Consider the following 12024-nt stretch of genomic DNA (forward strand, 5'->3'; position numbering starts at 1 on the left):
GTGCCAATAAAAATGGAGTCTGCAGGAGAGATTTGGATGTCCACTCCAAATTAAGGGGCTTTAGTAGGAGGCCGGCTAAAGTGTTATTTTTAGTCTAGATATTTAACTATAGGGCTCAAATAGGAATCTGCTAAACTTGCTCTAACGTAAGTTAAAACTCTATATTCCTAAACTACGGTTCCTTCTTTCTCTCCAAGCCTGGTCCCTGATACCATTCTTCCCCCTCTATCTACTGCTAACACTCACGCACGCTGGAGCTGGGAGCTCCTCTCGACCGTGACCGAGCGCGTCCGTCGGGCGAGAGCGAGACCCCATGTGCCAGCAGCGCGGGCCGCGGCGGCAGAGGCAGGCGGCAGGCCACCACCGTGGGGTGGGTGTGGGTCGCCGGTCGCAAAGTGCCGCAGCTTTTGCCAAAAAGCCCTCTGCCGACCTTGTCCCGTGTCGGGTTCGAACAGAGGAGATGGTGGATGCTGTGAACTTGTGATAAGGTGATCCCTAAACCGATAGGCATCGAGTCCTGTTGCAGTGCCATGCCATTCCATTCCACTCCGGGTGTCAGGATCACGATATTTGTTCTTGTGTTTCAATTCAATTATTCAAATAACGAAAGATCAAATTCAGTTTCCTCAAAAAGAAAAAAAAAACAAATTTCAGTCTTACGATGCCTGAAATAAGTCATCAAATTGAACTGGCATTCCATTCATGTACTACAAATCTACTATAAAAGGTTATTTGTCGCATAAATGGGTACGAATGATCTAAATCTGAGTTAATCCAAGTTGAGCTAAATGTACTCAGATATGGCAAATGTAAATCCTTATCCAAACAAGCTATTCCCAGATCAAGCAACCAGAATAGTCTAGCAAACTATGTACATTTTAGATATTAATTCAGCAACCTAAAAGGAGCAGATAACAGATCCCCAAGACAGCACTTGTGTTCTTTTTCATTTCCAGAACTTAATAAGCTACAAATAATTGCAATAAGAGCAAAGAAGAAGACCAGATTAATCAAAATTGCAGGAACACCTTCTGGTATCACCAGCCTTTGTAAACTGAAAGGTAAAATCTCTGCTACAAGCAGCTCAAATTTGAATCAGGCCTAGAGCAGCTGAACAAGTAGGTGTACCATTTAGTTCATACACTTGGGTCAAGGGGAAAAAAACTGAGGCATGCAATCAGAACATGCTAGTTTACATTTTGTTTTTCAGCACTGGGAGCTACTAGACATGAGTTTTGTTTTTCAGCACTGGGAGCTACTAGACATGACGATATAGCAAAAAAATTGGATGCTAACTTGTACTGAAAACCACAGGGATGATTCACTTGCATTCTAATCCTGCCTCTGCTGCTCGCCGGGGCTTGTTTTTCCGCCGGCTCCCAATCTGCCTGAATCCGTTGGTCCTTGTTGATTCATCACTGCTTGATCGAATAATGGAATTGTTATCTTCTATGACAATATTAGAGCCCTCTTTCAGCGGCCTGCCTCTCTTGTTACCACCGGCTGCAGCGCTGTTCTTCAGCTTGGCATCATCAACTTCTTCTTGGTCGCCATCGACCTTTTCTACAAAATTTTCAACATCTGCTTGATCGATCTTATTGGCGAAGCGCTTTTGGGGCCTTCCCCTCCTCTTTTTTGCAGGCACAACTTCTTCACCACTGCTACCTTTGTCTTCATGGCTCCTGACAGTGGTTAGCTTCTTCCCTCTCCCTCTTCCTCTACCCATGGATCCAATTTCAGCAGTGCAAATATTGGTCGGTCCAATCACTGGAGCTGCAGACTCTGTTGAAGCCGCTCCTTTTGTTTTATCTGATTGCTTGTTGGAAATGAAGTACTTCGTCAAGACAACTGGTCTTTTGACAATCTAGTAAAAAAAGATATACTAGAAATCTGCATAAACAGAATCAAGGGCATGCTCAGGAATCTGGGTAGTTCAGGACCAAAAATCGTAATGGAGATTGGAGTGTCTATGTAACAATGAACTTCTTAATCCTTCAAAATAAAATAAAAGAGAAGGAGAGACAGAGAGAATGGACTACGAGGTCTATTGAGATCCATGTCAATCGAAAATCGATTCATTCAAATCAAAAGGCATACATATACCCAAATGAAAGCTATATAAAATAGAAAGCAATACGCATCTAATCAAATAAAGTAAAACAAAAAAAGGAGAGATTTCTTTAAAAAGAATATGAACTAAGAATAAGAAACAGAAAGGATATATATTGAGAATTGATGAATTCAAATCAAACAACATGCATACACCCAGTTGGAAGTTATACAAATAGGAAGCAATACGCATCTAATAATCAGATAAAGCAAAAAAGAGAGTTTTTTTTTAATTTATGAACGAAAAAGAAGAAACAGGGGCCGATTCAACAGCCGATCCGCTCCATACATTAATGGATTGATGAAAAACAAGAATCTGACCTTCCATAAGACTTGCGTCTACTCCAAGCAGCGTCATGCACCCCATTTGTCAAGTCCGTTGGCGAAAAGATGGAAACTTTGCCGGCGCTGGAGGAAAAGGAATGCAAAGGACCTAATGGATCGGTGGCAAACTTCGGCTCGCGATGCCGGAAGTACCGCAGATCGGGAAGTCGCGGCAAAGATTGAGATGTGGTGTGCAGGAAGGGAAGCAGGAGGGTTTCTATCAACGAACCGCTAGCGCCCTGGAGTTCTGGATGGTTGAGCTCCAATAGCTGCTGGGGCAGCCGCAGCAGCACACCGGCTGGGGTTAGGGAGGAGAGAGAGGTTTGGTTCTGCTCCAGGATTTTTTTTAAATATATAGCTTGTTGAGGGGTCATTAGCTGTTTGTTTATGCTTTTATTTACAGTCTACCAACCGTTGAAAAATGGGGGAGGGTGTTTGATTGATTAAAGAAATGGGTGGGCAAGATGGATCCTAGGGACGCGGTTAACTTTTACCATAATGGGATTTTTGTTCCATGTTGGTGGAAGTTATTTTCACCAAATACTCCTAGGTTAGTTACCCCAATACCTGACAGTCTGACAACCTAGGCCACTGCTTTGTTCAAAGAGAAGATGCGTGCTACAGTTCTCTCGGATGAGCTGGCTCCAGCTCCAGCTTCAGGTGAAGTGGTGAACCATGCTCCTGTACCTTTAATTACCAATACTTTTTTGTAATTACCAAGCAGTAATTTTGTTCAGGCATTATTCTTTTCAAGAGACTGAATAGTGTTAGGCTTAGGCTTTTATCTTTCGGAAATTATGACTGGTTACTATGCTTTCTATGATTATTGTTTCAAACTATACCTTTAATATGAACTGTTACAATCACAGTACTGCTAGCTGTAACTGATTTTTAACAGTATCAGCAGGTTATAGGGATTAGACAAAGCAAAGCCCACTTCAGCTATTTGCGGCAAGTGGCCGTATTAAATTGGAGTGAATCCTGACACTACGATTATTTTTCTGCCCTTTACTTTGAATCTGAATTCATCTTCTATCTTTCTTTGCCTGAACAATTTCATTTTTACCTTAACAGTGTTTTCTACCTTTCACAGCTGCCAAGTCCGCTGTTTTTTACAGTCATGAAGGGCTATTTTATCCAAATCAAATGCTCCAAATGGGACGATGTTTGTGCCTGCCCCGTACACCTGCAACTGCAATGGCACTGTCGTAGTATTCCTGAATGAATACACTGTATCACACACTGTATATATCGACAGGCTGTTTAAAGCGTAGCAGAAAATGTACTTGCTGCCCTTGATGTCAGGTCCTTACGTCCCGTTTCTCCTAAAGCTTGTCTGTAATCTGTTTTTGTTGTTTTGTCCATGCTTGTTTGGACTTTGGACAACTGTAGCTTGACCCAACCAAATTTTTATGAACGTTTGTACATCCTAATTCACAGTACTGCAGCTAAAAGGTGAAGTAACTTATACGAAATTCAACACTGCTTTTCTGCCCTATTCTTCCAGAGAATGAATTTTATTTCCTGATGCTTCCCAAAGAAAAGCCTCTCCAGATGGACAAGTTTTCATTTGGAATTCACGCGCTAAGGACATGTTCCATAGCTGGACGACTACCGCTGCACCAGAGATCAGGATACATGGGATGAACAAGGAAAAGCTTGCGTGTCTCATCACTTTCTTTGTGTCTGCATGTGCGTTTCATCAGCTGGATGCAGATTACGATCAGCCTGGGCAACAGATTTTGCAAATAAAGCGAGACAGATTTGGACCACCCCCTTGAAGGCACTGCATTTTTCATCAGCATGCCATCTGCCGACAGAAGGACGGGGAAAATGATCTAGGCACGGACATATTTACAGAAGGACCAATTATGAAAGCCAGAATTCAGCAACCAAGATCCTGTTTGACAGCCTCTATTCAATTTAAATTCAGTAGACACCCCTTTAGAATTTGAATCGTGTACTTATGATGGAAGGATGGCATGCTCAACAACAGCAGGATGACAGTAACCTTGAAAGCTTGCCGATATTATTCAGGTGCTCATCATGCATTTTCCCGCACCTGAAGAAGCTATCCTTGAAAATCAACAATTCAACATTGTACCTGAGTCTATTGCTGTCCGACAAAGACCATACTGAATCCTTATAAAAAGAGACGAGACTGAATAATATATTTTCGATTTACAGGGTTATGTACATCTCAGTTATTCAGTCATCATTAATCATGAAGGTCACTTCTCACCAGCTTTACAATAAAGGAACAAATCATGAAAAGACATAAGTATAATCTATGATAAAAAGATCTCAAGTAATTTAAGTTTCAGATTTCAGAGTGACAGATGCCATACCTCAAACACATAACATGCTTGGATCGGTTACCATTACATCGGTAAGGATAGTGACTGCTTACAGGTAGAGCATGAGTTGATAAGCATCTTGCCTGGGAAATATGAAATATCTGGAAGACACTTGATGCTAATAATAGTATAGTGCAAATAGCTAATAGATTACCTTGACATGATGGAAATGAGGGGGACCAAAACACATTATACAACACACATAATTACACTATTCCAAAACAACAGAGGAGCACACATTTGCAGGATGAGAAAATACACACCATGGGTGGCAGTATTTAAATACCATGCTTTGCTTGTCACTAGAATTTTTGCAAACTCTCATACAGTCACCATAAATGCTATTTTGGCAAGGAATTAATGAATTTAACAATAATTTCTACCATCTGGGCATCAAAAGCAGGACCCTCCATCTGGAAGTGCCCAGCTCCTTCAATCAAGTGTGTATCAACCCGTCCAGCTGCAGATTTGAGCTTGTTTTGCAATTGTTTCACACTGGTGAAGCCATCTTTGGTCCCCATGATGAAAAGCTTTGGTTTTACAGACTTGAGTATAGCATCATGATGCCTTCCGAATAGGACTGAGGCCATCAGACCAAATGGGTACCCGATGCTAACGTAACCAATCACCTCATCCACTTTATCAACTGCAGATCCAGCAATTGGTGCCCCTGCATCAGGGAATTATTGTTAGATACATGCCTAAGCACAATACAACAGCTTCATTAATGACAGGAGAAGACTTGTATCCAGAATACCACATATTTATTCTTCAATGCAAACTAAACCATCTTGTTCATCTCCATCAACTAGCTCGCTGACAATTGCAGTGGATAGGATCAACTTAATCGCAACCACTACATACAGCCATACAGGAAGCTGACATCCAAGCTACTTTACATTTCTAGTAGGATTTGCTGAAAATTGTGTAGATTACTTGACAAGAAACCTTTTGCCACTACATTTTCTTAAGGAATCTGACAGAAATTCAGATCCCTAAAAGAAATTAGATGAAACTGCTAATTACAGATTCAAGTTTGGAGTATACTGACTGAAGCGCAGAAATTCCATGAGGATAAACGTTTGAGCTTGCTATTTCAACGCAGCAAATTCATCAACAGCTACTATTTGCTTACTACCCCGAATGAGTACCAAGAGGGTTGTCATTTGCACAATTCAATTTGACCAAACAGAGCTTCAGAAGAGCGAAATCGTTTGGTCAATTTGACTGATTACCACAGCAGTCTGCCAGTGTGACGGTTTCACGCTTCCATGAACTGAAAAGAAAAGGTACGGATCGCGACAGGGTTTCGCCTCATCAGGGAGAAGCGAAAGAGTGGAAACCTACCAGCCGAGGATCCGACGAGGAGGATGCCGCGCGGTTTGATGTTCTCTGCGACCCATCGGCAGACGGCGACGACGTCCCCGACCTCGGTGGAGCCCGTGAGCGACGCCCGCCCCGTGGACCGGCCGGCGCCGCGCATGTCGAAGGTGACGGCGGTGTACCCGCGCCGAGCGACGCCCTCCGCCATCCCGCGCAGCAGGCCCTGCACGCCGCCGAGGATGGTGTAGGGGTGCACCAGCACCACCGCCACGTCCTCTCCCGGCTCCGGCTCCGGCTCCGCCCCGGACGCGGGAGGCTTGAACAGCCGCACGCTCAGCTTCGCGCCGTCCCCCGTCTCCACCGTCGTCCACTCCATCTCGCTCGCTCGCTCGCCCAGTCCACCTCGGTTAGTTCAGCAGCGAGCAGCCCCCTTTCCCTGCCTGTGACTGTCTCGATTTGATCTGTCCGCTGCTGCTCTGCTGGTCGTGTGCTCCGCGGTGGTCTCGTCTCTCTCGGCTCGGTCTCGGCTCCAAACCCATCACTCCGGTTGGTTTCCGGTGGGTGCGGGTGGTTGCCGCAGTTATTGCTGTATGGGCCTCCAGCCCATGTTATCAGTATAATTGGGCCTCTTTTCATCTACACGGGCCTCTTTCATGTGTTGGGCGTCCGATCTGTCTTGGATGCGCGGAGCCGCAGACCCATTATGGCTGGCCATGTAGGGCCCGTGCAGTGGCAGGCTTGTGGCTGCATCTGCTGCAGTCCTGCAGCCGACCTACGGGCTAAAAAAAAAAAACTTCGGCCCTCCCTCAGAAAACAAAAAGGGCCTCGGTCCCTCTCTCAAGGTGCAGGCTCCCATGCTAAACATGGGTTGTCTGTAGTACACAGGCACACAGCTGCAGACTGGCCCTACCGCATTGCTAAACATGGGGTGTCAGGCACTAGTGTTAACAGCTGTGGCTTCACACACACCTGCGAATCTGTTACGTGTTGGGCTATCGCATACTGCTTGCTAAAAAAACAGTTAAAATTAGCATATGCTTGCTACTACTAATTTAGGTAACTCTTTAAGATCTAAGAATATCTCTAAGACTATCTCCAACAATTGTTACCCAAAATACAATACCCATTTGTCCTTTGGGTAGCGCTACATGTAAAAAGTTTCATACCTATTTTTAGTCTTCTCCAACAACAAGACCTAAAAGACAACACTCTCTGCAAATAGGTCTCAAGGAGAGAGGATACCCAAATTTGGGTTATGCCTCTCTTGATACCCAAAATGGGTCTTCTGTATGGGTACTCTGTTGGAGGCTATAGGTATTGTGTTGGAGACCCATTTTGGGTTTGGGTTCCCAAATGAGTCTCCTATTGGAGACAGCCTAAGAGTTCTCAAAACACTCTCTCAGTCCTATGTTTTTTAGCAAAACTAAAAAAACATATCTCCAACAGTTCTTAATACTGCCTTCCAATCTTTTAGAACTTGGTAAAGAACGACCAAATCTGTGTAAAGATGCGCGCAGACTCACTTCTCCCAATCGCGGTCGCAACTCGTCCACTCTTGATATCGGTGCCACTCCTCTCGTATGATCCTCTGCCAGCACTAGTAGCAGCTTTCTCTGTCAGCGCCTTCCGCCTCGTCACGCTCCTCCGGACCTCCTCACGAGCAGCGGAGTAGGGTCGCCAGACGTACCTTCATGAGCTCCTCCAGACCTCCACTGCTCTAAGTCGGACACATCTAGAGCCCAAGGCACTGCAGTAGCTTCCACCGCACCACCCCTCACTGCCGGTGTGACCCTCCCTATCGGAAGCGGCCACTCGCTCTTGTCCTAATGTGCTCGGTTGGTTGATCGAGAGCCTAAGAAGAAGAAGGGTGCCAGAAATGAAAAGGAGAAAAGACAAGGATCTATAGGTAAGAAAAGTGCAAGCGAGAAAGAACTAGTGGGGGACTTAAAAGGGTATAGAAATAAATCCAGAATTCTTGATATAAAACATCACAAAATCATTGTGGTTAAAAAAGTGTCATTTTTTTGGGAAAAACATATTGTAAACTCTTGAAGATGGCCTCCTTTACTCCTAATACTTTTTTAGGGGTTGCAAATTTTCATTTTTTTAGGATAAAAAATATTGGGTACTCTTGGAGGTACACTCCCTTCGTGCTGGAATACGAGAGATCTAAGCAATTATAGAATCAAATTAGAGCCCGATAAAAAAAAACTAACTCCTCACTAGTTAGTCTCTGTTTGTATCCCTCTAGTTTTTACCAGTTTTTAAGAATATGCCTTTTGGGAATTAGGTGGGATCAAATATGTCAATCTTTGGAGTCAGTTTTTGCCAGATTTTAAAAATCAGGAACTGTTGATACCTAGCTTTTGCTAGGTTTCTGTGACTCATAGAGTAATAAATAAATTCAGCTTCTTAAAGATTGGAGGATCCAAACACCACCATTAGCTTTTGCTTAGAATCCATATTCAAAAAAACTAGAGACAAAAAACTGATTTTTAAGAATAAAAAACTCATCCAAACAGGGTCTTAGTTTGGTTGTCAAGTTGTTTATAATTTTCTAATAACACATAGTTTTAAATTAAAACACATGCATACCTGTTATCGGTTTCAGCTTAGAATACCTTGTAGTTTAGGATAATATTTTGGACATTTGATACGCTGTGTTTTGATATAGGGAGGGGAGTATTTGTTTCTGTCTTTAGTTACTAATATTCATCCTTCAAAAGTTGGTCAACCTTAAGGCTCCTGTTTGGTTCCCCCTACTAAAGTTTTAGTAGCTAAAATTCTAAACACATTGACTAAAAGGAACTAAAATAGTTTAGTTCCATTAGTCATTCAAGAGTAGCTAAAATAATTTTTTTAGATAGCTAAAATTTAGCAAGACCAAACAGACCATAAGACTCGCACGCATGATCCCGCATACGTACACAATCGTTCGTCGTGAGACGTGCTCAAAATATCTAGTTCATTCCTCCCCTCTGGGGTTTCTGGTATAGTCTGGTCCATCATCGTCTCGGGCTGTTCTCCGCCTGACGCTAAACCTCAACCAAGCATGTACGACCACGATGGTGTTGTCAACGTCTCATCCACTTCAATCGGTGTCATTTCCTTTCCTCTGCCAGATTGTTCAACCTTTTGCCTCCAGGAAAGCTCAAAGCAGGGGGCAACAAAAAGTTAGGCACGGTGAGAAAACACGCACACCGTACTACCGCGCGCACAAGAGTCCATATGCGGTGCACTACTACCATCCCAGACACCCACAGGCAAGATCGTGATCGATCCGTCCGTCTGCTGGATCCAGGCATCCCAGTGATAGCTTATCACTTTTGGCTGGCTCTGCTCAATTTATCCATTTCCAGCTCGATGTGCAGTCTATAGCCGCAAAAGCGCCGCTTTCCGCCGGTCTAAAGCGCACGACGACGACAACAGAAGCAGGGCTGTCACACGACTCCGAGGCCTGTCCGTAGCGCGTGCGCGCGCGCGAGCTCTGATCACTCACTCACCCGATCGAGTCACCGTGTGCGTGCGTGGGTGCGTTGCGTGCGTGCAGCCACAGTCATGCATGCAACTATGCAAAGCGTCGCACGGCTCATCCCAAAGACACGACCGACCGACGGGGTCACCTCACCTTCTGCTTGGACTTTGCACGAGATTCCTTGTACCACCACGATGGCTGCGTTTTGTAGGGTGAGTACCTCCGCTTATTCCCCGGAGTAGGCAGTGAAAGGTTTCGCTTTGTGCTCTACGAGCAAGTTTAATAATACACCTTACTTGTTTTTTATAGCTTTCTTCCAGCCCATCCATACAATAGTTAGCTATTCACTATTAGTACATGGCTCACTTATCTCTCTTATAAAATTTATTGGTGTCTAAGTTGGCTGTAAGCTTACAACCTACTTCTCCTCTCTCTCCCCACTTCTCCTCCACATCAACATTTAGACAGTTTACAGCCCACCATAATACTTGCTCTACGGCCTTCTGCTACGTACTCGTACTCGCTCTCACTGTGGCACAACGTGTCCCCACAGCTGCCTACTATACCCTAGGCTGCTAGTCGCCCAGTCTACCGTTTGCGGCGACGTCGATATCGACCCGGTGTGCATGAGCTGTGCCGCGCAAACAGACGAGAATAATATCAAGCATTCTAGCTACGCGCGCGCCTGCTTCGCCGTTGTACATAGTAAACCATGCATGGAGTAGCATGCATGCGTGCCCCTGACGAGTCCGAACTTGCACGTACGTACGTTGTTACGTGCCATGAATTCGAACCTTGTAATGAAACACAACATTTTCTTAAACCGGCCGGCAACAGCACCGTTCTTTTTAATACCCTCCGATCCGGGTGTTCCTGGAATGGATGCTGTGTGTGGCTGTCGGTGTACACACGTCACAATATTCATTTCGATGGACATGTACAGGAAACCAACTTCGCATGAACTACTCGCCGTCATACCGGTAGTCGGTAGAGTGCGAGCAGCAACGAGGCCACCGATCTCCGGTACTGGCGTATATCGACGAGGACAAAACATATGTGAATCCTTTTGACGTTCGAGTTGCGCATATCAATCCAACGACACAACCAGAAAGTGGTTGTGGCTATCATCGGCGCACTGCTGATGATAAGCCGAAAACCACCAACTTTTTTGGTCGTCTCGTCTCAAATAAAGCAGCACTCTCGGCGTGTTCGGTCATCGTCACGGACGTACGTATGGTCATCAGGTGTACAGATAAAGGCGTAATAAAGCAGCGTGAAAACTGGAACTAACCGTGCGTGAAACTCCACTGATGCATCAATATCACGCCGATACGCATATATACGCCTTGGACCTCACAAGGACCAGAACAATTAACCAGTACTTTGACATTACATGGATGTCCACTATTATTAGGCTTTGTTTGGATGTTGTCGGATTCAACTCAATCCACATGTGTTGGAGTGGATTGTGGTGGAATTTAGTTTAAATTTCACTCCAATCCACTCCAACACATGTGGATTGATGCGAATCCGACTACATCCAAACAAGACCTTACTATGAGGAGCTCTACGAGGCCGGGCCCAACGGTTCTAACGTCGAAGCGCTCTTTCACGGCGTCGGGAATGAGTCCCGCCGGCAGCAGCGAATTGAAAGTGAGTCCCGTTAACCCTTATGTTGTACACCGTATTGTTGTGCTTATTCTGGATGTCTATCATGTGTGTAATATTGACATTTTCCAATTGTTTTTATTTTAAGTTCGATATTTTTTAGCGGCATGTTGGCCGGTGGATTCAAACTTTGTAATAATTGGCCTGAGTCGATATATGAAGCCGGATATAAAATATCTTTTATCTATAAAAAATATATAGGATATGGTCCAGCCCACGGCTGTAATAATATAATCGTGTAAACCTCATAGAGCGCCCGTCAAGTGTGTTGTGATGTATTAAACATTTCTATCTTAATTACAGAGAGATGTAAATATTTTGCGTATATTCTTTTTTTCTTTTTAGTCTCAAGACGACGTCACGAGGCGGACAGCGGCAGAAGCGCACAACGTGGTAAACCAGACGGGACAATCTGCGCTCGCGTGCATCGGCGCCGGCCCGTCAATTAGGTAGCCATCACCACTCAGTCGCGATCGCGTACGCATCGTCGTCGCACCAAGAGGACATCCACAACGACGTACGCCCTTAATTAATTTTCTTGTCTAGAATCATTTGCTACGACTAGGCTAGGGGGATGCATCTACATCATCAACTTAATTATTCACGTGTTTACCACTTTATTAGTTATAGCTACTAGTGCTTCCGTACTGTCCCAACCTTTGTTTTTTCTGTTCCAGTGTTCCCAATACTCACGAGGTCAATTTAGGAAAGAACAAAAAATATTATGATTGTTACTAGATACTATTATTTGTTTACAAATTTACAGCC

General features: G+C 44.4%; 2 protein-coding genes and 1 long non-coding RNA gene across 3 annotated transcripts; 1 reads left to right on the top strand and 2 right to left on the bottom strand.

Annotated features, from left to right (window-relative positions):
• Positions 208-3916, top strand: LOC110434965. Its single transcript, XR_002452596.1, has 2 exons — positions 208-488; positions 3527-3916. It is a non-coding gene; the product is annotated as an uncharacterized LOC110434965 (long non-coding RNA).
• LOC8071780 lies at positions 957-1889 on the bottom strand. Its single transcript, XM_002454342.2, has one exon. The coding sequence runs from the start codon at positions 1724-1726 to the stop codon at positions 1322-1324; it is 405 nt and encodes a 134-aa protein (XP_002454387.1). The 5' UTR covers positions 1727-1889; the 3' UTR covers positions 957-1321.
• LOC8071781 lies at positions 4952-6633 on the bottom strand. Its single transcript, XM_002454343.2, has 2 exons — positions 6138-6633; positions 4952-5460 (listed from the first exon to the last, which is right to left on the bottom strand). Exons 1-2 carry the CDS (start codon positions 6487-6489, stop codon positions 5132-5134), a joined length of 681 nt encoding a protein of 226 aa, XP_002454388.1. The 5' UTR covers positions 6490-6633; the 3' UTR covers positions 4952-5131.

Source organism: Sorghum bicolor, chromosome 4 (genome assembly GCF_000003195.3).
Source record: "Sorghum bicolor cultivar BTx623 chromosome 4, Sorghum_bicolor_NCBIv3, whole genome shotgun sequence".
In the NCBI taxonomy this organism is placed as follows: Eukaryota; Viridiplantae; Streptophyta; class Magnoliopsida; order Poales; family Poaceae; genus Sorghum; species Sorghum bicolor.